Genomic DNA, 27,337 nt, shown 5'->3' with positions numbered 1-27,337 from the left:
ATTTCCCTTTAAAAAAGGGAGAACTTGACAGCTATGTGCCTGCTGTGTGGTGATATGGACAAACACGAACCCCTGTGTTGCAAAATGTGACAATCTACAAAAATGCAAACACAACACGCTGGCTAATAACTGTTAGTAAATATATAATCGGTATGATGTCATTCAAAATATACGAATAAGCCACTTCGAAACAATATATATATATCATACAACACATCTCACAAAATATACAAGTAACTGCAAGTTGCTATATGTATCAGAGTCAAACAAAGATTCAAACAACCAATGAATAGCGAGGAACGCCAAACTGTCTCTCAAAGGAAGACATCTCACAAAAGTCTCAAAGGAAGATGTCTCTCCGAAGTCTCCAAAGGACAGTGCATCCAGAATAGTTCAATGACATCATACCGATTATATATTTGCTAACAGTTATTAGCCAGCGTTGCCTTTGTCCATGGAGTTTTCTTGGCAGGGATACTGGAGTGGCTTGCCAGTTCCTTCTCCAGGTGGATCACATTTAGTCAATACTCTCCACTATGACCTGTCCATCTTGGTTGGCCCTGCATGGCATAGCTCATAGCTTCTCTGAGTTATTCAAGCCCCTTCGCCACAACAAGGCATTGATCCATGAAGCTGAGGCTCAAATACTTTGACCACCTCATGAGAAGGGAAGACTCCCTGCAAAAGACCCTGATGTTGGGAAAGATTGAGGGCACTAGGAGAAGGGGACGACAGAGGACGAGATGGTTGGACAGTGTTCTCAAAGCTACGAACATGAGTTTGACCAAACTGCGGGAGGCAGTGCAAGACAGGAGTGCCTGGCGTGCTCTGGTCCATGGGGTCACAAAGAGTCGGACACGACTAAACGACTAAACAACAACAACAACAATTAGCCAGCGTGTTGCGTTTGCATTTTTGTAGAGTGTGGTGTTATGGAGCAGGGCCTTATCTGTAATGGCACCCCAGTGGTGGAACTCCTTCCTCTTGGAGGCAATAGTGTCCCCCCCACAAGTCACCTCCTGAAGGCAAATTTATTCATTCAAGGCCAAAAGTGACAATTCAAAACTTACTGAGAGGACTGTTGCATAAGAGGTTTTATGAACTTTAAAGATTGCTTGCATGGCGTTTATATATTTTCATTATTCCATATAGGATTTTATGCAGTGTTATATACCACCCTGTGGTCTAGAAATAAAATAATAATTCACATGCAGGTAGATGCAGATTAATACCAAGGCTTCAAGGAGCTTGCCGGGTCTCACGCCGCAGCTGCCAATATGTACAGTATATTGAAATTTAAATAAAACACTTTTTTTGTAGGGCAGTCGTATTACTCTTTAACTTTTTTTTTTAGGCAAAAGAACCACCACCCTCTTAACTTTTAGTTCAGTGGAGAGCAGCTTAAAGGATGAACACAGCATACAACCAAGCAGTCGAGAGCCTTCAGCAAGACGTAAACAGTAGAGGTTTTCCCAAGTGATGTCCTTATTTTTATCTGCTGAATGTCAGAATCAAAGCTATAAATCCATCTATAAAAGTGTGAAGGCTGACAAAAAGAGTGTGCCATGCTGCACATGGGAGGGAGGGGGACACAGTAAGGAATGTTTGCACATAAGAGCAGGTTATGAAGGCTATCACAGCCTCTCTAAGCAGACGTAAGGTTGATAAATGACTCCAGTTTCTCATAGTACACAATTGCCTCCATTTTTATCCAAGCTCCGATGTTTCAACTACACATCACATGCAAGAGTGTGCAAGGAAAGCCCAGTGACCCATTTACTTGCTGCAAAGCCGCGTTGGGAAGGGAGAATTTGGAGAGGAAAAGCAAGGGGCAGGGCGATCGCTTAACTCTTCCAACCCACCACTTCTTTTTCATAACTAGCAAACTACTCGAATAATAAAAAAATTCCTTCAGTAGCACCTTAAAGACCAACTAAGTTTTTATTTTGGTATGAGCTTTCGTGTGCATGCACACTTCTTCAGATACTCGAATAATAATATGCAAATTATACCGACATGATCTGGAGAACTGAAAAAGCCAGCTCATTCACAGGCCGCCACTGCTTATGCTCTGAAGGCATCCTCCGACTTCCACATTTCTTTTGGTTTCATTGGGAACGGCGGCTGGTCTTTCTACCGTCACGCAGATGGAGTTTGGGCTTCATTTCAGACCTGCTCATTGGCTTCAGTCTAGACTCACAATCCTATTTTGATTCGAGCTGCCATGCCCCATGAAACCTCACCATTCCCTGTGCCCTGGAGACACTTAGGTAAGTATGCTACATGGTCCACTGTCCCCTCCAATCACCAGGTTGTAGGACCTCAGCGTTAGAGTAGAACAAGGAGAGTTCAGTTCAGTTTCAAGGCCGGATAGCTTTATTGCTATTTTGCTAGAGAAAAAGAAGTGCCCGGAATTCATTCATGCCTCTGCCTTGTTGCACACTATCCCAATCTCTGAGTGGTGCAAGATTCCAGGGGTCTGAGCCACTTGGGTTTCCTCAGAATGAGGGACAGTGGAGACTGTGTCGTCTTTGGGATACGTATATGGTTTATTTGCCCATAGCTACAACCTGAGTCTCATGGCGCTGTGGGTTAAACCACAGAGTCTAGGGCTTGCTGATCGGAAGGTCAGCGGTTCGAATCCCTGCAACGGGGTGAGCTCCCATTGCTCGGTCCCAGCTCCTGCCCACCTAGCAGTTCGAAAGCACATCAAAGTGCAAGTAGATAAATAGGGACCGCTCCGGCGGGAAGGTAAACAGCGTTTCCGTGCGCTGCTCTGGTTCTGAACAAAGATATACCGGTTAAGTACAGGGAGATTTTCTTATATGCCTCAGCAGCCGCTCGACTGCTAATTGCGGGCAGGTGGAAAGGGGACACCGTCCCAACTGTCAATGAGTGGCAAAATAAATTGTCAGATATGGTAAACTTGGCCCAATTAACAGATAACCTAAGGGGAACTACCAAACAGTTGTCTGCAAAAAAATGGGAGGTGTTTAGGAGATATATACAAGAGAGAAATAATTATAACGTAATTTCCATGGCAGCCATAGAATGACCGGCTTTGTATTAGAGAGTATAAGATTTGTGGGTATGATTGGATTCAGTGATGTACAAAAGAAATTATAAGAAGACGAAGAGGAAAGTATGTGCTTTGCAAAAAAAGATGAGAAGCACTACGGGAGGTGATGGGAAGTCAACACCACAACAACAGTATAAATAATTTTGTTATTTTTGTGTTTGAAGGTTAATTGTTAGTCGAGTTAAGATTCTCGGATTTATTGTATTATTTGTTTTAAATGTTTGGCGTGTTTGTTTTTGGTTTAAACTTCAATAAAATTTTAAAATGCAAAAAAAAAGAAGAAGAAGCAGCTTTGTCATGCTGGCCACATGACCTGGAAGCTCTATGCCAGCTCCCTCGGCCAATAACGCGAGATGAGCGCCGCAACCCCAGAGTCGGTCACGACTGGACCTAATGGTCAGGGGTCCCTTTACCTTTACCTACAACCTGAGTCTATGATGGAGGGGGCTGACAGTATTAACACCCCAAGAAGGTCATGCTTCTCCCATAACTACAGCCTCGGATTCAATGACACCCTGTGCAGAGCCAAAATTCAGTGCTCCCCGCCCCCCGCCCTCTGTTCTACCCATGCACTATGTCATAATGGCAATGGCCTGTGGTGCCCCACTTGGCTCAGCACCCAAGTTTGGGGGAAGCTGTCACGCTGCCCTAAATATGCGTCTGCCAGTATCGGACATGAACAGGGTTGCTGTAGGTCTGGGAAATCCTGGACATCCTCTTTTTGGGAGCCAACATCCCCGTTCAGGTGGGTTTTTACATTTTAAAGGAAATGTCTGGTTTTTTTGGGGGGGGGTAGTATTTATTTATTTAGGGGGTTGGCTTGGGTGCAAGTGGCAGGGGCTGTTCTGCACGCCGCTGCCAGCCCGAGCCGGGGAAAGAGGCACACAGGCACGGGCTGGCAGCGTCTTGGGCTGTGCTCTTTTTTGCTCTTCAAGATATGGTAACCCTAGACCTGAACAATTTCCTGTTATATGTGCGGGGGGTGAGGGTGTAGGATGAGAAAGGGAAAATGACGCCTCTTTTCCCTTCCTACCCACTCCTCCTAAAATAGCCCTGCATCGCACGGGGGAGAGTAAACGGCCACATAGGGCCACGCCCCCACCAAAACACAGGGGAATCGGTGTATAATGAACTCAAAAAGACATTCAGGTACACTTTCAAAAAAAACAAAAAAACCCTGAAGCCTTCTTATTAGGGTTGATGGACAATGAAATTGCAAAATCAGACCAAAGGTTTTTCATCTATGCCACGGTGGTGGCCAGAATATTAATTGCCCCAAAATGGAAATCACAAGAAATACCTTCAATAATAGAGGGGCAAACGAAGCTGCTTGATCTTATGGAAATGGCCAAACAGACCTACAGAATCCGGGATCAGGATGATGAGAAATTTCATAAAGAATGGAGTAAATTTGTTGATTATGCTAAGGATAATTATAAAGGAATGAAAACGCTAGCAGTTATGAGATTAACTTAAAATCAAAGATATAGGATTTAATTGGATAATATGCGAGAAGATTGAATTAATTTACCTGCTGGGGGGAGGAGGGAAGTCAAAGCTGGGAAAAGCTATTTGTTGTATACTTGTTAATAATTTATGGTATAAATTGTAAAAAAAAAAATCAATAAATATGTATTGGTCAAAAAAAAAGCTGTTAGGGGCTCAAGAATGGCAGCCACTTCCCCCCCCAAAAAAACCCTGTCCTCCCCATCCCCACAATGGACACCCCCAGCGTTCCATTAATCTGGCAAGTCACTAGAAGCAGACACTTGTCACACCATCTGGGGGTTGTTTGTTTTTTAATTAATTAATTTACAAACAGATAGACTTCCCTTGTCTAAGGAGTCCCCCTAAGAATGAAGGAAACACTATTTTGTTATTGGCCCCATTTGGCCTCTAAGCTGATAGGCGCTGGAGTTTGCTATTAGAGAGGGTGATGATTATTCATTCTGTAAGGAATATATCTAATAAAGTAAAGTAGCCGCGCTGGCGTTGGAATGTTTTGTTCTGTTTTTGAAAAAGGCAACCAGAGAGATATTTTTTCCAAGCACTTCCACAACTACGTTGGGCAAAAGAGTACTTCATTTCAGGGGTTGGACTAGATGGCCCTTGGGATCCCTTCAAACTCTACAATTCTATGATCTAGCTGCTACACGTTCAAACAGGAGGAGAAAAGGCCTTAAAGGAAAACACTAAACAGGTCGTCATCACGCAAAAACACATAGGGCAGAATCCAACATTGCCTGAGAGACAAAGGTGAAGTCCTGTTCCGCAAGCAGAAGCCTATTCTCCGTGTTCAACAACAGCACTGGATTCAACCTACCCAGTTTTAGGACCGGCAGCTTCTATGTACTGGTCCTGTTCTTGTGCCTTGAACGGAAACCTGACATGCAGAAATTCAGCAAGCATAGCTTTTTCCGCCGTTTTAGGCATAGAAAAGCTTTACCTGTTGAATCTCCGCATCTGCCGGTCTGCTGATAAGAGTACAGGAACAGTACAAAGACGCGACGGAGTCGATGTGACTTATTTCCCAGGGTCGATGGCAGCAAGTTTTTGCAGCCAAGGGAAGAGCTCAGTGAAATCCTGAAGCATTGCACAAGCTGAGCAACAGGGAGTGTGGTCCTTTGGATCACAGTGTTACTCCCAGAGTAACACTGGGAGCAAGCGGCCTTGCAAAATGTTTTATTTGTATTTAAGCAAATATCAGAATGCTCCGTCCAGTACTTCTGTGCCTCTAACAAAAAAAAGAAGGGGGGCTAGTTCTCAAACTAGGGAACTTGCAGCTACTGTACCCAGAAGGACAGGCCACAATGGCTGTAGCTCCCAACAGCTGAGGGTCAAACTTGGAGGAAGGTGATGAAAAGAGGACGGACAGGGCAGGAGGTATAGCTCAGCATACTACCTGCCTCCATGCCAATATAACTATCTGAATGAATGAATGATTGAATGTTTATTATTACGCCCAAACAGCCAGCAACTACCTGAAACTACCAGACATTTATTTCCAAAACTCCCAGGCACCAGAATATTTGAATGTCAAATGACCCATATTTTAATTTCATTTCCGAAGACATAGTGGCAGGTGGGTTTCACCCAGCCAGAACCAAACATCGCATGCAACTTGTTGTTGTTTAGTCGTTTAGTCGTGTCTGACTCTTTGTGACCCCATGGACCAGAGCACGGCAAGCGCTCCTGTCTTCCACTGCCTCCCGCAGTTTGGTCAGACTCATGTTGGTCGCTTCGAGAACACTGTCCAACCATCTCGTCTTCTGTTATCCCCTACTCCTGGTGCAATCTTTCCCAGCATGGGGGTCTTTTTCAGGGAGCTTTCCACAGGGCGGGCGCCACTACCGAGAAGGCCCTCACCTTGGTATGCAGGAAAAGCACTGAGTATCTAACATTTTATGAAGCACATGCTCCTCCAAACAGCCATCTGAGGCAGGTCATTAGCATTCTCAATGGAGACGACATCAGGGCCCCAGGACAGGACAGAGATGAGCCAAAAGTCACTTTACCAAGCTGCTTAAGGATCCCCTGAAAGGCACTCCTGCCACAGCTCCAGGCCTCTCTGCCCTCTGGTCCCCATAAAACCCAAATGTAAATGCAATGAACAGTATGTGACATCACTGTGCTTTGTCGCCTCATTTGTTGGCTGGGGGAAACACACGGCGCAATGATGCATTGGGCTGTATCCAAGATAGCGCTAAGTAACACGCTCTGTCGCCGCAAGGATTTCTATTTGTGCAGTGGAACTCTCCCCCTTTTTCCTCCCCCTGCACACCACCTAAATCTGTTCTGGGGTTTCCCACAACCCTCCGGGGCATATTTTGAGAGTGCACGGTGATGTGAGAGGTGGGAAAGTTCTGTTGCTCATGCAGGAATCCTTGCACGGACAGAATGGATCAGACAGAACCCTATGCATGACAGAACGTGTTAGCTGGATATCGCCTAGTAAGTTTGATCACATTTTATGAGGAAAGAGAGGCGGAGACACATGGTGGAGAAGCAAGCCCACATCTCTCCTATTGTCCGAGTAAGCCCATAGAAAGAAGGCTGGGCAGCATCCAGACACAGGACTTGGATGTCTCAGTCCAAAAATACTTTCTCTCTCTCTCTCTCTCTCTCTCTCTCTCTCTCTCTCTCTCTCTCTCTCTCTCTCTCTCCATATTATATTTAGTGCTCCACTATGTACTTCCTGTGGCAAGTAGGTCACATACAAATATAGCACCTTTACTTACCTCACTAAATCTAAATGCAACAAATCCATGGGACGCTCTCTTACTTTGCCCAAAGTCTCAGGTCTAGTCCTCAATAAGGGGATAAATGTGTACTTAGCCCAGCCCACCTTTGGCGTTCGCAAGATTACGGGCTCCTCCATTTAACAGTAACAGCAACTCTGTACATAGAAAACGAGGCTTTTTGCCCTTCTCTTGCCACATGCTAGTTTTCTTTGTGAAGGTAAGTTTTTGAGGGCTCCCATATACAATCTGAGCAGCGGTGCACTGGTTCACTATTTCCGTGAGACGGTTGTGGTTCTTGGGGGTGGAGGAAAGGCTGCCCGGGCCCCCACCCGGTCTGACTGTTTAGCATGAAAGAAGCTAAGAGAGAGTTTTCATCCACCTGTTTCTGACAAGCAAGCATTTTGTAAAATCGCTGTAAGATGTTGCATCATCATTCTATCACACTGACTGTTTGAATAAACTCACCATATACAAGCCAAAAGCTCTCCTCAAAGTTTAAAGAAATCCCACAGACACACCAGTCCCACCCTGGTGCAGTGCCTTCCCAGTTAGAAAGCAGCTTCTGATTTAACAATGCATAAATTTAATTCTCTTCTCATCAGCAGGGTTAGACCTCTGGCAAGTGCTTCCTCTCCCCCACACCCCACTTCTGCATCCCCCCCCCCCCGGTGCCTAGGTTGTTCAATTGCTATTTGCATCAAAAACCAGAAATCTGAAACCATTCGCGAAATACTTACTCCCAAAGCCTGTGGGAAACTTAATGAAGTGTGGATAATTCCCGTACATGTTTAATCTTCAGTTCATCTCTTCACTGCAATGGCAGAGGGTGCCTCCAAGATCCGTAAAGTGTTCCGTTTTGCTTTGCAAACCTGACACTCTCTCCAGCAATTCCAGGCTAGCTGCCTCCTCAAGTGGAGAAGAAATCGTGTAGAGAAGCTCTGCTCGCCCTGAAGACAGGAGCTGGAAGAATCAGGCAGTTTTCAGCTGCTGCTCCTTTCCCATTCTGTTATGGGCAGGGCTTCTCTCTCTCTCTCTCTCTCTCTCTCTCTCTCTCTCTCTCTCTCTCTCTCTCTCTCTCTCTCTCTCTCTCTCTCTCTCTCTCTCTCTCTCTCTCTCTCTCTCTCTCTCTCTCTCTCTCTCTCTCTCTCTGTGTGTGTGTGTGTGTGTTCCCTGCAAACTTGCAGTGTGTTATATTGGTAGCTAATCCATCAGCGACAAGACCAATCAATGCATCACAGCGCTGGTATAGGTCACAAATCAAAAGCTGGGGGAATTAAATGGGGAAGGGGAAGGGGAGGCTATTATTTGAAGTATGTACTAATAAAAAAAAATCAATGCTGTGTGGAGTAATTAATTGAGGGGGCGACATATGGCTACACTTACAGGCAGCTGTTTCTGTGTTGATGTCAGAGAACTGTCATACCAAATTGCTAATATTTATCAGTTATGATTAAACCCAACTTTTCTTCGTGTAATGCATTGTGTGAGTTCCACCTACATTGGGGCTGCTGGCTCTATTTTGGCATGATTTCCATGTCCTTAACACACGCCTGGAAAGGCACAAATTGAACAAGAGAAGCCTCTCCTGTGCCATCTCCATTTTGGGGGAAAGGCAGACCTGTTGGAGGTGTTAATATACTGTTCAGGTGTTTAAAGTGCAAATAAAAAAAAGTGGGGATTAAAGTGACTCTGTGTATTTACATAAAAAGTGTTGCACAGAAATCTAAAATTTGGTAGAATGCAAACAAGAAAAATAGATTTTATTGGATATGCAGCTCATTTTCATCTAAGAAGGAGTACAATATTATTGTTGTTGTTTAGTCGTTTAGCCGTGTCCGACTCTTCGTGACCCCATGAACCATAGCACGCCAGGCACTCCTGTCTTGCACTGCCTCCCGCAGTTTGGTCAAACTCATGTTCGTAGCTTCGAGAACACTGTCCAACCATCTCATCCTCTGTCGTCCCCTTCTCCTAGTGCCCTCAATCTTTCCCAACATCAGGGTCTTTTCCAAGGATTCTTCTCTTCTCATGAGGTGGCCAAAGTATTGGAGCCTCAGCTTCAGGATCTGTCCTTCCAGTGAGCACTCAGGGCTGATTTCCTTCAGAATGGATGGGTTTGATCTTCTTGCAGTCCATGGGACTCTCAAGAGTCTCCTCCAGCACCATAATTCAAAAGCATCAATTCTTCGGCGATCAGCCTTCTTTATGGTCCAGCTCTCACTTCCATACATCACTACTGGGAAAACCATAGCTTTAACTATACTGACCTTTGTAGGCTTTTTAAGATGCTGTCTAGGTTTGTCATTGCTTTTCTCCTAAGAAGCAGGCGTCTTTTAATTTCGTGGCTGCTGTCACCATCTGCAGTGATCATGGAACCCAATAAAGTAAAATCTCTCACTGCCTCCATTTCTTCCCCTTCTATTTGCCAGGAGGTGATGGGACCAGTGGCCATTATCTTGGTTTACAATATTAGCTGCTAATATTTAGAAATCAGTAAGCCTGCTGGCTGGTGTATTGTAAGTATTTGTAGTATTAATGATCTATGCTTGAAGCAATTTAAAAACATTTGCATTTAGAAAGTTACCTTCCCCCATGTGGCAGAGATGTCGGTAACATCAAAGTTCTCAACCAGGAGATCTCTACCTATGCTTTAAACATCTCAGGCACCAGGGCAGAATGTGCTGGTTTTTCTTTGATTATCTGGCTCATCCTCTAGGGCAGGCATGTCTGAAGCCTGTTCCGGGGGCGTAATCCGGCCCGCCGGTCGGTTTAATCTGGCCCCTGTGGCAGTTATATCTCCCAGGGTAAAATCCTAAAAAAAAAACCCTCAACAACTTCAACCCTAGAAAAAGTTCAACAACTTTGGTCGGCCCTCACAGCCCTTCACTTCATCAAATCTGGCCCTCTTTGAAAAATTTTGGACACCACTGCTCTAGGGCATGGGTAGGCAAACTACGGCCTGGGGGCCGGATCCGGCCCAATCGCCTTCTAAATTCGGCCTGCGGACAGTCCAGGAATCAGCATGTTTTTACATGAGTAGAATGTGTCCTTTTATTTAAAACTAGTGGATTTTAGCCCGTTTAAAAACGGGCGCTAGAGGAAGCGGCCTGCCGGGACTGGCTTGGCGGTGGCGGGAAGACCCGCCACCACCAAGCCAGTTCGCAGCGGGGGCTTTTCGCCGTTTGCCTTCCCCTGAGGGGGAGGCAAACGGCGAAAAACCCCGCCGCGCCGCAAATCGGCTCCGGGACTGGCTTGGCGGTGGCGGGTCTTCCCGCCACCGCCAAGCCAGTCCGCAGCGGGGGGTTTTCGCCGTTTGCCTTCCCCTGGGGGAGGCAAACGGCGAAAAACCCCGCCGCGCCGCAAATCGGCTCCGGGACTGGCTTGGCGGTGGCGGGTCTTCCCGCCACCGCCAAGCCAGTCCGCAGCGGGGGGTTTTCGCCGTTTGCCTTCCCCTGGGGGAGGCAAACAGCGAAAAACCCCGCCGCGCCGCAATTCGGCTCCGGGACTGGCTTGGCGGTGGCGGGATGTTCCCGCCACCGCCAAGCCAGTCCGCAGCGGGGGCTTTTCGCCGTTTGCCTTCCCCTGGGGGAGGCAAACGGCGAAAAACCCCGCCGCGCCGCAAATCGGCTCCGGGACTGGCTTGGCGGGTCTTCCCGCCACCGCCAAGCCAGTCCGCAGCGGGGGGTTTTCGCCGTTTGCCTTCCCTCGAGGGGGAGGCAAACGGCGAAAAACCCCGCCGCGCCGCAATTCGGCTCCGGGACTGGCTTGGCGGCGGCGGGAAAAAGGGGAGGAATTCCTCCCCTTCTTCCCGCCGCTGCCAAGCCAAAGCGGGCCTCCCTCCGCGCCCGCTGCCGCTTCGGCTTCCTCGGGTTCCCCGAGGAAGCGCCGTCCCATGCCGGAGGTGTGCGGCAAGGCTGCCGGGGGGGGGAGCGCTTCTCTCCCCCGCCGCCTCACCGCGCACCTCCAGCATGAGACTGGGCTTCGGAGCGGCGGTTGGCGGAGCGGCAGTTGGCTGTTCCCTGTGTCCCGAGAGCACGGGTCCAATCCCTGTGTCCCTGGTTGTCCCTCCGTCCAATCCCTGTGTCTCTGGGGGACATGCGCAGTACCCCAGGGACACACGGGACATCTGGACGCAGGGACAACATGGACATTATTATATAGGATGCAAGTCTGGGTTATTTGTGGGGCCTGCCTGGTGTTTTTACATAAGTAGAATGTGTGCTTTTATTTGAAATGCATCTCTGGGTTATTTGTGGGGCATAGGAATTCGTTCATTTATATATATATATATATATATATATATATATATATATATATATATATATATATAGTCCGGCCTCCCACATGGTCTGAGGAACAGTGGACCGGGCCCCTGCTGAAAAAGTTTGCTGTCCCCTGCTTTAGGGCAACGGTTTTGCCCCATGGGAGGCAGGAGAGGAAAGGGGGGGATAAGGAACTGATGAAATAATGGGTCAAGAAATGCAGGTGCCATACCCTAACCTGTTGCTTCAAAAGCATAACACAAGGATCATTTGTCATGCCAAACTTGTCCTCCGTCATCTAAAGGTTACAACAGCAAACAAATATCACTTCAACAAATGATGTCATCTCTCATGCTGTGAAAAACAGGACTACGGCTGTGCTGCCCAGTTATCCTGCAGGACAAGAGAAACCACCAGCACTCTGTGGTCCCTCCTTTTCTGAGTCAGTTGACCTGACTGCTGCTGGAGACCAGGGCGATCACATGCTTATTCCTTGCAAATGTCCCAGGTGAAAGGACAGAACATAACCGCCACAACTCCTGGCTAGCTCTCCCATTGGCTCCTTTCCTTATCTTCCTCTTAACTTTTTTTTTCCTATTAACAATGCCATTGTCTGGTTGGTTGACATCCATCTGTTTTGGGAGACCACGGAAGAGTAACGCCTTCAGGGGTGAAGTCAAACAGTTGGAGAGTTACAAGTGTAGAGAAAAAGTTAATCACAAGTTTACAGAAATAACTTTCGAATGGTTATATATCAAGCAATATATTCTGGCTAACATCTCTAGGCAATTTATGCCAATCTACTCAATCTCAGTCCTTCCCACAAAAAACCCTAAAAGATAAAAACTTTTTTTAAAAAAACCCTAAACATGTTACAAAGATAAATTATTATCAATGATACACTATAACAAACATAAAATAAATAATAACAACATGAATGGAAAAGTCTTTTAAAAAGGGAAATGACAATCCTTTGCCAAAATAACCAAGAAATGGTCTAATAATCCAAATATATACTTCTAATTCCAACTGTAGTAATTTCATCAGTATGCATTTCTGAGGCATCCAATAAGCTTTGTGGATAATTTCAAGCTATATTCATTGCAGTCTTATATCAAGACTTTCATCACCAGCAGTAATATTTACCTCCATTGATTAGGATGAATGGCCTTATTAAAGTCCTTATTCCAAACCTCTATATTCTTCCCTAGAGATTTGATGCTACCACCTATCAGAAATGTATAATAATTGAAACTGGGAGAAGTAGCTTCGAAATGTCGTGCAACAATGAGTGCTGATGGAGTCTCCAAAACCGTGCAGTCCACATTTTGTTATCAGCAGGACCCTCCAGCGCCCGGCTAGGACAGGCAGGCCCGTCCTAGCCATAGAGGCTAGTGGCGCGGAGAACCACAGCGCCGGGCGCTGGAGGGCGCTGGAAGGGCGCCAAGTGAGCACAGGGTTCCGGCGATCTGGCCAGGACTGCGCTCCTTCTCCAAGGACTCCGCGCTGCGCCTCCTTCTCGTTTCCCCAGCGGTCCGCTTGGCACTCCTGGGCCCTTGGAGAGGCTCTGGAGGGGGGCGCTGGAGGGACCTAGCACCAGGGCGCTGGATGGGCTTAAGACGGCCCTGCCACCAGGCCAAGTTCAAAGTTCTTGGATTGATGTACTACAAGGACTAGTTACTAGTCCCTTAACAACTTTGGTGTAGGATACCAAAGGATTGCAGATTGTTACAGATGTTGCAGGTGGAGTCCCTGATCTGGACCTCGTGCAGAGCAGAAATGAATTTCCTCCCCACCACAAGAATGAGTTTCAATGCTTTGCTGGAAACAGTCTTAAAATAGTTACGTAAAAATAAATGTTCCAAAATACAAAGTAACACATTACTCTTAAACAAGCAACCAATGCAGTCCAGGCTTCTTTTTAGTCCTTAATACAGTTCAATACTGTTTTCTCTCTCTGGTACCAGAGATCCTAAGCAATTTGCTTGTTAGAGCACTGAGCTGAGCTCAATTGACTGACAAAGGTGCTGAGTTCTCGGGTTTCACCTTCGCTGTGAGAGATCCCTCAGGATTCCAGTGACAATGCAAACCTCTCTGCAAGGCATTTTTAAATACAGTGCATTCAAGCACAGCACTTTATGCATATTAAACTTACATCTTTAACTGATTTTCTTTTCTATCTCTTTTGTAACCTCATTTCTAAGCCACTTAGAAATTAAGTTAAGTGTTGAATAAATTGTTGAAATAAGCAAATAATATAAGAAAAACTTGCAAGTAATGTAATTTTTCCTAATATGAGAAAGAATCCCATCTGCCAAAACTTAAAAGTTGGCAAGAGAGTGCCATTATCATTCATACCCTCCAAAGATTGTATCCCAAATCAAAGATATATTTTTTCCAACTAAAGTCTATGACCTGCTCTTGGAATGGGAACTCAAAGAGGAGCAGGTCAAATCAGTAATGGTGAAGTAGGCCCAAGAGTTTGGCTATAATGTCCCGATGGAGCAATGGGAAAGACTGCGGAGGGTGGATTTAAAGTTTACCGCCTGATATAATCTAAGAGAAAATGTCCTAAAAATGATGTACAGGTGGTACCAAACACCAGAAAAGTTAGCCAAGATGTATAAGAACAAATCGGTGTAATGTGGAAAAGGGGTCTCTAATACATATGTGGTGGAAGTGTCTGGAAATATGTAAGTTTTGGAATAACATCTATGAAGAACTTTTTAAAAAATGTTAAAATGTACAATAAAAAAAAGGCCGGAAATGTTTTTACTAAATATAATACCAGAGGAAATTAAAACCACAAAAAGAATATTGTTAATGAATTGTAGCAGCAAGAGTCCTGGTCACGAGAAATTGGAAAAACAAAAACACACCCAGCATAATAGATTGGCAAACTTTTATGATAGAATATTCACAGTTAGCAAAAACCACTGGAAGAATAAGAGGACAAACGAAACAAAAAAACACGGAAGGAATGGAGGATATTTGATGAGTATATAAAAAGTAACGGTATACCCAAAATCCTAATGGCAGACTAAAGTTGAACCTAATTTGAATTTAAAGAAAATAAATGCAAGCAGAAATCTAGAATTGTGCGATAAAATAATGTTAATATATAGATTACAGAGAGAATAATTGGAAGTCATCACAAAGAAGATGTTAATGGTTTTTGTTGTTTTTTTGTATACAGATTGTCAGAGTGTTTTGTTTTTTCTGTAATAGTATTTTTTTTCCTCTTTATCATTTTTCTTCCTTTACTTTAACTTTTTGCCTTTTCTATTTCTGTTTTGTAAAATGTTATGAGAGAGAAGAAAATCAAATGCATGTATATATGTTGTGTGTCTATGTTTTTAAAGAAAGAAATTAATAAAATCTATTTTTAAAAAAAGTTGCCAAGATAGTGCCATTATCATTCATACCCTCCAAAGATTGTATCCCAAATCAAAGAGATATTTTTTCCAACTAAAGTCTGCATATACACCATACATTTAAAGCCCACCCACCCATACCCAGGAACCCTGGAAACTGTAGTTTGTTAAGGGTGCTGGGAATTGTAGCTCTGTGAAGGATAAACTACAGTTCCCAATATTTTGGGGGGGAGCAGTTTGTGCTTTAAAAATATGGGGCGTCTCACAATTTTCATTTAGCATCAAAATTAGGGAAATACCTATATCCCATTGCTACCTGCATTCATATGTCATTTCCAGCCTCAATTGTTGGAGCTAAGAGCCGTTTTTCTTTACGACAATGGCAGGGGCAAGTAGAGCACAGGCTTTGAAAGCGAAAGGTTGCAGATTCAATCCCTGTTAAAGTCTCTCATTTAAGGTAAAAGGTAAAGGATTTCTGGATGGTTAAGTCCAGTCAAAGGTGACTATGGGGCTGTAGCACTCATCTTGCTTTCAGGCCGAGGGAGCTGGTCTTTGTCCACAGACAGCTTTCCGGGTCGTGTGGCCATCAGGACTAATAAATAATAATAATAATAATAAATTTTTATTTATACCCCGCCCTCCCCAGTCAAAAACCGGGCTCAGGGCGGCTGACACCAACAGAACCACAATAAAACATAAAAACAATTAATTAAAATACAGATTAAAATACAGTATTAAAATTTAAAGTGCAGCCTCATTTCAAGTAGGCCATAAGTGGCTGACACCAACAGAACCACAATAAAACATAAAAACAATTAATTAAAATACAGATTAAAATACAGTATTAAAATTTAAAATGCAGCCTCATTTCAAGTAGGCCTAAACTGCTTCTGGCGCAACAGGACACCGTGACGGAAACCAGAGCGCACGGAAACACCATTTACCTTCCCACCACAGCGGTACCTATTTATCTACTTGAACTGGCGTGCTTTCGAACTGCTAGGTTGTCAGGAGCTGGGACAGAGCAACGGGAGCTCACCCCGTTGTGGGGATTCAAACCGCCAACCTTCTGATTAGCAAGCCCAAGAGGCTCAATGGTTTTAGACCATAACTCCACCCAGTGAGCATAGCCAATGCTGAACTAGGTGGACCGGTGAACATCAGCTTCCTATGGTCATTGTCTTCCTATTTACTTGCTTGTGTCAAAACAAATTCTTCATTATAATCTCATAAACCTGGCACAGCCATCCCATCTTCCTTGACTACCAATAGTAAATTGGCATAAACTATGCTGTATCTTACAATAGTCCCGGGGTGGGGTGGGGCAGAGAGGGGGAGAAAGAGAGAACAGGGAAAGTAGAGGAAAAAATGGTTGAAACCGCTGTTTTGATCTGTACGCATATAAACTCCTAAAAATCATTTCGGCATCAGCAAGGCATTGCTTCATGTTGTTTCCTGTGACTATTTTTTTTTAAGGAAGCCTGGTGAGAATTTGGACTTTTTACATTCCACCCCAAATTTAACTGAGCGAGTGCTCTGCAGCATGTGACCCGTGTTCATTCAATTGGGTTTCCAGGTGTTAAGACCATTAGACAAGGACCTTAGGGCAGGACCTGAGGGATAGTGTTTGGCTGGGCAGTGAGTGGGTACAATTTAGACAGGCACGGAGCCTGGAGGAGGTGGAACCAAGAGCACAAGCCAAAAAGCCCAACAGTATTGCATGATTCCAATGCTCTTTCGGTTCACCTCTTTGGAAGTGTGATGTTGCAAAGGGGATAGGCTCTCGAGAAAAACACGGTAGCTTGCCTCTTGCTGACAAGAGATTTTATTCCTTGACCTGCGAGCTCTAAATATGTAGAGTGCTCAACCCAGGGTCCTTGCTCACATGCAAGTACTCTGCATGCATGTATAGCAGGCATAGGCAAACTCGGCCCTCCAGATGTTTTGGGACTACAACTCCCATCATCCCTAGCTAACAGGACCAGTGGTCAGGGATGATGGGGATTGTAGTCCCAAAACATCTGGAGGGCCGAGTTTGCAAATGCACAGCTGCAGCTGGTTTGGGAAGCAGACATCTTCCTACTTCCTCATCACTTGTTTGCTGAATTTATTGTGGGGGTGGCGGGAAGGGGAGGGGTCAGCTGCATAGAGCTTATATAAATTGGGCAGTCCAACCTAGATCAACAATGTCCTGTTCGCTGTGTGTGTGTGTGAGAGAGAGAGAGAGAGAGAGAGAGTGCAGGGCACTAAGCAGATGCTAACCTAGATTCATTAAAAAGAAAAAAAAGCAGCCCAGTGTAATCCACTTACTTCCTTGACACATCAGCCTCTTTAAGGCGCTGGGATTTGCCCTCCATCCAGAAAGGCTGGCTGCACCAGATCGAATATGGTTGATAATTATTCAACACCCTCCTCCTCTCCATTAAGTTACTCCAGCTCCATGACATCACAAATGCTGCAGAAATCAGGCACTTATTACAATACATTTCAAGTCAAAACCATTCAGTTTTATTCAGGCGACTAAAAACTGGTCACCTAAAATGAACTAGATCCACAATTTGCGGGCTTCTATGTCCAATGCAGAATCTATTTCTATTAATTAATTCTTCCCCCCCCCTCTCTCTCTTCACTGGGATGGATAAATCTGTCGCTTTTGGTTTCTCTCCATTTCTCACTTTTCCATTCAGTTTGCCCCATTTCTGCCTCAGTTTGCTCTTTGTGGTCAGCCTGAAAATGAAGCAGCATTTTAGCGCTTACACGTCTCTGTAGGCAATATTGCCCAATATTCACATTTTAACAAATATGACGCCTTTGTACATTAGCTCATAGAACAGCATAATAGAGCTGTAGGGTTGGAAGGGACCCTGAGGGTCAGCTCCTCCAACCCCCTGCAATGCAGGACTCTCGACTAAAGCATCCATGACAGATGGCTGTCCAACCTCTGCTTAAAAACCTCAAAGGAAGGCGAGTTCATCACTTCCTGAGGGAGACCATTCCACTATCCAGCAGCTCTTACTGGCTGAAAGTTTTTCCTGACATTTACTTGAAATCTCCTTTCTTTTTTTTCTTTTTCTTTTTTAAATAATTTTTTATTGAATTTTATAAAAAAAGAAAGGAATAACATCCATATAATTGAACATTGTTATAACATCCGTATTCAGAAATAGAAAAATTAAAAAATAAAATAAAAATAAAAAAGATTAAAAAAAACATCAGCATATACATTCCATTTTTTCTCATTTTAGTAGGGGACTTCCCCGGGTCCCCCTTCTAACGGTTCATTGCATATCATTCTTGGCAAATTCTATATCTTATTATCCAAATCTAATTACAATATCCTTTTCTCAATTTTGCAACTCATTATAATATTCAACCTATTTTCAATTATATCTCACTTAATTTCTTTATCTGCAACTTCACAATTGCTTATAATTCTCCTCATACCTCAATTCTACAATATTTTTTATAATAAATTCTAAATTTCTTCCATTCCTCTTCCACCTTCTCTTCTCCCCGGTCACGTAGTCTTCCGGTCAGGTCAGCAAGTTCCATATAATTTGAAATCTCCTTTCTTGTAACTTGAAGCCATTGGATCAGGTCCTACCCTCCAGAGCAGGAGAAAACAAGCTTGCTCCATCTTCCATGTGACAGTCCTTAAGATATTTGAAGATGGCTGTCAGATCTCCTCTCAGTCTCCTCTTTTCCAGGGTAAATATGCCCAACTGTTCCTCATCAGGCTTAGTTTCCATACCTTTGATCATCTTGGTCCTTTGCACATGTTCCAGCTCATCAATATCCTCCTTAAATTGTGGCACCCAGAACTGAACCAATGTTCCAGATATGATCTGACCAAGTTCTATTCCTTACATTGGTTGGGCACTATACTTCTATTGAGGCAGCCTAGGATAGTATTAGGGACGCGGGTGGCGCTGTGGTCTAAACCACAGAGCCTAGGGCTTGCTGATCGGAAGGTCAGCGGTTCAAATCTCCGCGAAGGGGTGAGCTCCTGTTGCCCGGTCCCAGCTCCTGCCAACCTAGCAGTTCGAAAGCATGTCAAAGTGCAGGTAGATAAATAGGTACCACTCCGCCGGGAAGGTAAATGGCATTTCCATGCGCTGCTCTGGTTCGCCAGAAGCAGCTTTGTCATGCTGGCCACATGACCTGGAAGCTATACGCCGGCTCCCTCGGCCAATAATGCGAGATGAGCGCCGCAACTCCAGAGTTGTCCGCAACTGGACCTAACGGTCAGGGGTCCCTTTACCTTTAGAATAGTATTACCATTTTTTGCTGTTAAGCTTCTGGTTCACTAAGAGCCAACTATCCTTTTCACATGTACTGCTAGTAAGCCAGGTGCCCCCCCCCCATCTTATATTTGTGCATCTGGTTCTTCCTGCCTAAGTGCAGAACCTTACATTTGTCCCTATTGAAATTCATTTTGTTAGTTTTGGCCCAGTTCTTCAATCCATTAAGGTCATCTTGAATCCCGATTCTGTCTTCTGCAACATTAGCTACAGCTCCCAGTTTGGCGTCATCTGCAAATTTGATGAGCATCCCCTCAATTCCTTTATCCAATTCCTTCATCCAACGATGGGCCCAGGACAGAACTATGTGGCACCCCACTTGTCACTTTTTTCCAGGATGATGAGAAACCATTGATGGCCACTCTTTGGGTTTGGTCAGTCTTCCCTTGGGGGTTCCCCAGCTGGTGCCTCCCATCAGCCACTCCATGGCATCAGGCTCTTTGCATTTCAGATGTGTTCCTTGACCATATTCTAAAACGATTAGCAAATCATAAATAACTTCTACAGAGTTATCAAAACTAAAGCTTTGAGAGGCTACTTCTTCCATTGCCGCCATCTGATCTGCCACCTCGGACCACTGTCCTGCCCTCGCACTGCTTTTCAGTAACTGAGCATAAACGCATAGCAGCTAGGAACCGGCGATAACTCAAAGTAATAAAGGCAGCTTGGTGGACGTAATGAAGGCCCAGAGGTCTCCCAGGGAGGAGTAAGGGATCTAGAGGAGAGTGCTGTGTGGAACACAGATTTCAAATCTAGTATGCAGATTAAGAGTCCAATGAGGAAAATGGGTCAAGTAGATGTTATTTGGGGTTGTAGAATATGTCTCCAAGCCCCCACACTCCCATTTACTCCATATAATTATTATTTATTTCTTTATTTATACCTCGCCTGTCAGAGGTTATTACGGCTACTCCTGAGTAACGCCTCTCCACATACTTGTCTTTCAAAGTCTTTATTGGAGCACGTTATTTACAGTGTGATGAGCTGTCGGTTTCATGTCCGCTTATTCCGTGTCTGAATCCGGCACTGCCCCTTTTCGCCCCTTAGACCAACATAAGAGCCTGGGGACAGCGAATCTCCTCCCTCTTCTCCTCCTCCTTAATTCCGGTGCCGGGGGAAAAGGTCTACCCTCTGTCTTTTCCCTCTTCCCCCCTTTCCGTCTCTCTCTCTTCCCGCCTGTGGAGCAGGGGCTCTTCCATCCTGCCGGAGCCCTGGCTCTCTCTCTCTCTGCTTCCTGACTAGCTCCTTCAGACCCTGCGCTTCCATGGCTGCTTGGGGAGGAGCTGCTCCTGATGAGAGGGGGAGGTTCTCTATACTCTCTTCCCCTTACATCGCCCATCTGTCAGGGTCCCCCCCCCCGGCCACTCTGGGCGGCTTCCAACACACATTAAAATACATTAAAATATCACAGATTGAAAACTTCCCTAAAGAGGGCTGCCTTTAGGTATTTTCTAAATGTCAGGTAGCTGTTTATCTCTCTGATCTCTGATGGGAGGGCATTTCACAGGGCGGGTGCCACTACTGAGAAGACCCTCCGCCTGGTTTCCTGTAGCTTTGCTTCTCGCAGTGAGGGAACTGCCAGAAGGCCCTCGGTGCGATGGGAGGGCGTTCCATAGGGCGGGGGCCACTACCGAGAAGGCCCTCTGCCTGGTTCCCTGTAACCTCACTTCTCGCAGTGAGTGAACTGCCAGGAGGCCCTCAGAGCTGGACCTCAGTGGGGTGGAGACGCTCCTTCAGTTATACTGAGCCGAGGCCATTTAGGGCTTTAAAGGTCAACACCAACACTTTGAATTGTGCCCAGAAATGTATTGGGAGCCAATGTAGGTCTTTCAGTACTGGTGTTATATGGTTAGCCACAATCCATAGCTTTCCTGTTTCTATCCTAAAAAAAATTCCTTCAGTAGCACCTTAAAGACCAACTAAGTTTTTATTTTGGTATGAGCTTTCGTGTGCATGCACACGAAAGCTCATACCAAAATAAAAACTTAGTTGGTCTTTAAGGTGCTACTGAAGGAATTTTTTTTATTTTACTTCGATCCAGACCAACACGGCTACCTACCTGTAACCTGTTTCTATCCTGTCATTTCTTATGAAATACAGGCAGTGACCGTATAAGGCACATCTGATATGTGCAAAACCGCAAACACAAGCATCCCGTGGAACCCAGAAGGGATCTGAAAACGTCACAAAAACGTCACAAAAGGGGTGGAATTGGGTAAGAGTGGGGGCAGAAAGAGAGCGGAAAGGGGCCTTACATGCTCCCCGCCAACACGTGCAGGGGTCCGGAACGTAACCCCCATGCAAATCGCTTGCTGCCTGTACTGTATTCTGATACATCTCGCCCCAAAACAGCTTCCATCAGAATTGAGGAAAAGAACGACCTAGCTGTGTTTTAAGCCAATAAACATAGCTGTCAATTTCTCCCTTTTTAAAAGGGAAATTCCCTTATGCTGAATAGGCTTCCTCGCGAGAAAAGGGAAAACTTGATAGCTATGCCGACAATATAGTACACACCCTATATCACCCATTCCAAGTCCTAGGTATGCAAGGGGGGATGTATTAATTAAAAATATCCTGGAACCTACAGAAAAGAGCAGAGATATTCTAGATGCCCATATGCTACAGGACCTGGTGTAGTAGCAAGCAGGGTCTGGCGTTTATTTGTGCTTCCAAGTTTGATTTCAAGGAAGCCTCCTTCCGTCTATTGAATGTGTTTAGGACATGGGTGTTAAAGAGATACCTGCTCGGAAAGAAATTAATGAAATTAGCACCAGAAACCCCAGGAGCTAATTCAATTACCAAGTGCTGCATGTTAAACCAAGGGCACCCTGAGAGTACCTGTAAACGGAGGAGTCTGCTTCTCCCAGAGTCCCCATCTGCTAAAACACATCCTGCTTTCAGAAAATAATACAGCATCTGCTCGACTCCCCACCACCGTTCAGAGCAAAGTCCCTTCCTTTCTATAAGCACATCAACAAAGCAAGATTCCATGAAGATGTAGGGAAATTCCTACCTTGCAAAATGCATCCATTCCGTCAGGAAAGACAGCCGGATAATTCAGAGGTTCTTTAAACCTTAGGGGACCTTTGGTTAGAATACTAACTCCCTAATGAATCCCCAGGGAGCTAATGAGTTGTGTCACTGAGTCGTCTTATACCTGCCTAAGAACCTCCAGCAGATTTGCCCCATTGTGTGTGCAGCTGCCTATTATTTCCAGCAAATTATCTCCATGATAAATGACACAGGTGGTGCTATAAGGCAATTTTGACTCAGAAGCCATGGCTGCAAGGTTTATCTGCGCTAGCCAACTTTTTACTTGAATCTCCACAGGTATTTGAAACAACTAGAAAAGATACCTTTTTCCTTCATAATTTTTTTTTCAAATTGTAGTCACTCCCTGCTGTCCTTATAGTTATCTTACTATTATATTTACCACAAAACCTGATAACACAGAATCCAGCTAATACATACAGTGGAACCACGGTTGTCTAATGTAATCCGTTCCGGAAGACGGTTCGACTTCCGAAATGTTCAACAACCGAGGTGCAATTGCCAGTCAGCAAATTCCTTTTTAAAAAATGGAGAAACGCGTCTTGGAAGCCGTTCGACCTCCGAGGCGCGTTCGAAAACAGAAGCATTCTCTTCCGGGTTGCCGCTGTTCGGGTTCCAAATTGTTTGGCTTGACAGCCGAGGTTCCACTGTATGTGATTTTTCTTCTTTCTATCGTACACGGACAGCACAAATCAACAGGCAGAGCTATCCAATGCTGGCAGCCTGCTAAGCATATCAAAAAGAGACAGGCAATGCACGTACTTTTGTAACCAAAGAAAATCTTTACTGAAAATTATACACACACAGGCACACCAACTTAAAGCAAAAGATGGTAAGACGTTGCCTTTAAATGCTAAATTTAGAATCTAGGTTTTAATATTGTTCAATATGCATTGGTTACCAGTTGGCTTGGAAAGTTGTTGTTTGCTACCTGTAAAGCCTTAAATGGTTTGGGACCAGTATATCTAGTGCCAGGTTTATGCATAAGCTAAACAAGCTATAGCTTAGGGCCCCACTCTCTTGGGGGCCCCCAAAAAAAATTAAAGGAAAAAAACAACTGGATGTACATTTCTAAAATATAAGATAAAAAGCAAATAAAATAAAACCTACATATAGCAGCAGTGTTTTGTGTTGTGTAGGCTCCTATGATGTAAGTAATGGGCCCCGCCTGCTAGCTTGCTAAAATATCACTGGTTTGCTCATAAGGTGCAAATGGCTTTAGATACCTATTAGGTCCATAAATTACCATATAGCATGTATTCGACACCAAAAAAAAACCAATTTGTTGTTGACAAAGGACAGCTGGACATATAAAGGGCCCCATTACCTTCAGTAGCTTAGGGCCTCATCAGACCTAAACCCGGCCCTGAGTATATCTGGCACTTCTACAGATGCCAAATAATCCTGCATAGAATTATAGAGTTGGAAGGTACCCAAGGGTCATCTAGTCCAACCCGCTGCAATGCAGGAATTTCAACGAAAGCAACCAAGACAGGTGGCTATCCAACCTCTGCTTTAAAACCTCGAAGGAAGGAGAGTCCACCACCTCAGGAAGGAGCCTGTTCTGCTGTCAAACTGCTCTTGTGAGATTTCACAGGGGCTCTCACAAGATTTTGCTGGAAGATGCTTCCACAGTTCCCTGCTGTGATTGGGCAGGCAGGAAACCCATCCCTTTAGATTCTGCCACCTGAGGCAGCTGCCTCAGCCCACCTCGTAGGCGGCCCAGCCCTGGACAGCTCAAGCTAACGAGATCAGGAAATAAATATACTAAGTGTACTAAAATAATCAAACAAATGCAAGCAGTTAAAACAATGGGAGCAGAGTGCACAATAATCAATTTACAAACCTGAAAATGCTCGGGATCAAAACGCTCCTCCCCTTAACTGACTCAACCACAGGCAATGAAAACGGAAGTGTCTGGGTGATTTTTAAAGGAGGAGGCAGCACCCACACTTTTCTCTGTGGTCACAAGTTAGCAGTTGCCATTCCACACCCACACCCCAAAACTCCTCCTCTGTGGGATGTTTGTGTTGTTCATCTGGTCAAAAGAATGGCAGCTGTCTAGAGCAGGGGTCAGCAACCTAAGGCCCATGGGCCACAAGCGGCCCATGGGGGTCATTTAATAATAATAATAATAATAATAATAATAAGAATAATAATAATAATTTATTATTTATACCCCGCCCATCTGGCTGGGTTTCCCCAGCCACTCTGGGCGGCTTCCAACAAAAAAATAAAACACAGTAATCTATTAAACATTAAAAGCCTCCCTGAGCAGGGCTGCCTTCAGATGTCTTCTAAAATTCTGGTAGTTGTTTTTCTCTTTGATATCTGATGGGAGGGCGTTCCACAGGGCGGGCGCCACCACCGAGAAAGCCCTCTGTCTAGTTCCCTGCAACTTGGCTTCTCGCAATGAGGGAACCGCCAGAAGGCCCTCGGTGCTGGGCCTCAGTGTCCTGGCAGAGCGATGGGGGTGGAGACGCTCCTTCAGGTATACTGGACCGAGGCCGTTTAGGGCTTTAAAGGTCAGCACCAACACTTTGAATTGTGCTCGGAAACATACTGGGAGCCAATGTAGGTCTTTCAAGACCGGTGTTATGTGGTCTTCGCGGCCGCTCCCAGTCACCAGTCTAGCTGCCGCATTCTGGATTAGTTGTAGTTTAACCTGCCCATGGACCCCACGCCACCCACTCAGGGACCCCCGCCGCCCACTTGGTCGGCTCCCGTACACCGCGCTAAACCGGCGCAGAGCAGAGCGGGGACCACCTCCCGCAACACTGGCTGGCTCCTGCAGCCAATGGGAAGCTGCGCACGCCTGCTCCGCGGAGTGCCAGAAATAGTGTTTGCGCATGCGGGACCGGCCCAAGCCACAAAAACTTTGCCAACCCCTGGTCTAGAGGGACATTGCTGTCATTGTCACAAAATGCAGGTAGCAACGTGAGATGAAAGGCTAGGTAGTCTGGGTCCCCCTTTTCACCATTCATCCCAAATTTATCTGAAATAATAATAATAATAATAATAATAATAATAATAATAATAATAATAGCAATAATTCTACCATTTATACCCTGCCCATCCGGCCAGGTCTCCCCAGCCACCTTGCAAGGTCCACATTGCATCTAAAAACATAATAAAAACATCAAGCAATAAAAACCTCCCGATACAGATGTCTTCTAAAAGTTGTGTAATTCTGTATCTCCTTGACATCTGAAAGCTCTTTCTGGAGACTGGTGTGCCACCCTTTCCGTTCTTTTGGCTCATGCCACTGAGGAAAGGGAGTGTGGCCATCTTGGTTTTCTCTGACTCATCAAACAGTCCTTCGTGCCAGGCTTCTTGTCCCCTTAACCCACTCCCTGTTTTGCTCTCCAGCCCCGTGTGAGGGACGCTTGTTCCGAAAATGATCCCATCTATTGCCAGAGACTGCCCTGCACATTGACATAGTCCTAGCCTGTGACAGAACAAGGCATTTCCCCCTCCTCATAGAGGGCCACTATAATGCTGAGATATACCCTCGGGCAGAAAACACATTCAGAGCCCAAACAGGGAAAGTTGAGTCAAATAGATGTTTTCTGTGCCACAGGGCTGCCAACAATCCCATCTTTTGTGCTAGCAGAAGAATCGGAGCCTATGTGCTTTGCTAACTCTTTCTTGTTGGAGCGGAAAGGTCATGAACAGGCATGTAATGGAAAAGCGTGTGGCAAACTTTCCCGGGGGGGGGGGGTGGAAGAAGAGGAGAAAATAGCCAAGTGAGATCTCTGGGGGGGAAAGGCCTCCACTTCCTGGCTTTCGGAGGGGGTCATGGGATGGGTGAACCTCTTCGAGGCATGGGCATGGGAAATATCACAACCCAGGCGTAAAAGGCAGGGTCCTTTGGCCAGATAAGTATCAAGGCCAGAGCAAGGTTTTGGACAATGTTCAACCATGGAACTGCCATAAACTGTTCTAAACAGCAGTACAGAGACACGGGGAAAATGTGTTCCTGTTCATTCTCCTTGACCTCTCAGTGGCTTTTGATACCATCAACCATGGTATTGATGTAAAAATTGGGGTTTGGCTTTTGCTGCCCAACTCCCCATGGGGCTCTGAGTCCCCTAAGTCCATGATCGGTCAGAGAAGAATGGATGGAGGCAGGATCCAGCGGAAAGCAAGGCAGGTATTTATTTTTCTGTTGCAACAGAGTTCACTCCCCTCCTTCCAAGGGAGGGAGAACCCTGGACAAAAGTGTGCAGGAACCTTTAAAGACTTTGGACATTTCCCAATCCTCTTAGCAAAAGACCACCCCAAAATCATCATGCATACATCACAGGAGGCAGGTCTACAGCAGAAATCCTGTCTGCCAGGATACATGATAATGATCACTGGTTGCATTACCTGGGCAGCCTGGCCATTCTTTTGTGATGGTTCATACTTTAGTTCCTGAATCCAGGTCACAGGCTCACCCTATTCATGCACAAAGAAGCCCTTAAGATAGGATTTGTAAGGGAAAAGACAATGGGAAGGCTTTCTCCATTTGCCTCCCTTACTGCAGAGGAATAGTTACAGGTAGGTAGCCATGTTGGTCTGGGACCAGAGCACGCCAGGCACTCCTGTTTTCCACTGCCTCTCGCAGTTTGGTCAAACTCATGTTCGTAGCTTCGAGAACACTGTCCAACCATCTCATCCTCTGTCGTCCCCTTCTCCTAGTGCCCTCAATCTTTCCCAACATCAGGGTCTTTTCCAGGGAGTCTTCTCTTCTCATGAGGTGGCCAAAGTATTGGAGCCTCAGCTTCACGATGTGTCCTTCCAGTGATCACTCAGGGCTGATTTCCTTCAGAATGGATAGGTTTGATCTTCTTGCAGTCCATGGGACTCTCAAGAGTCTCCTCCAGCACCATAATTCAAAAGCATAAATTCTTCGGCGATCAGCCTTCTTTATGGTCCAGCTCTCACTTCCATACATCACTACAGTACTGGGAAAACCATAGCTTTAACTATACGGACCTTTGTAGGCAAGGTGATGTCTCTGCTTTTTAAGATGCTGTCTAGGTTT

General features: G+C 45.3%; 1 protein-coding gene across 3 annotated transcripts in view; it reads right to left on the bottom strand.

Annotated features, from left to right (window-relative positions):
- RXRG (retinoid X receptor gamma) overlaps positions 1-27,337 on the bottom strand; it is a 95,755-nt gene that overhangs the window by 56,654 nt on the left and 11,764 nt on the right. The window contains exon 2 of one of the 3 annotated variants that reach the window (XM_035123682.2): positions 8,058-8,280. The exons of 1 other annotated variant lie outside the window; for it this stretch is intronic. In XM_035123682.2, the coding sequence (XP_034979573.1) occupies positions 8,058-8,106 (49 nt within the window). In that variant the 5' untranslated portion in view covers positions 8,107-8,280. Of the gene's footprint in view, positions 1-8,057; positions 8,607-27,337 lie in introns of those variants that run through there. One more of the 3 variants, XM_060276636.1, reaches the window with a different exon arrangement.

The sequence above is a fragment of the Zootoca vivipara genome, chromosome 7 (genome assembly GCF_963506605.1).
Source record: "Zootoca vivipara chromosome 7, rZooViv1.1, whole genome shotgun sequence".
NCBI classification, from domain to species: Eukaryota; Metazoa; Chordata; class Lepidosauria; order Squamata; family Lacertidae; genus Zootoca; species Zootoca vivipara.
The sequence above is the reverse complement of the archived record's forward strand: the minus strand, read 5'-3'. Positions and strand labels throughout refer to the sequence as shown.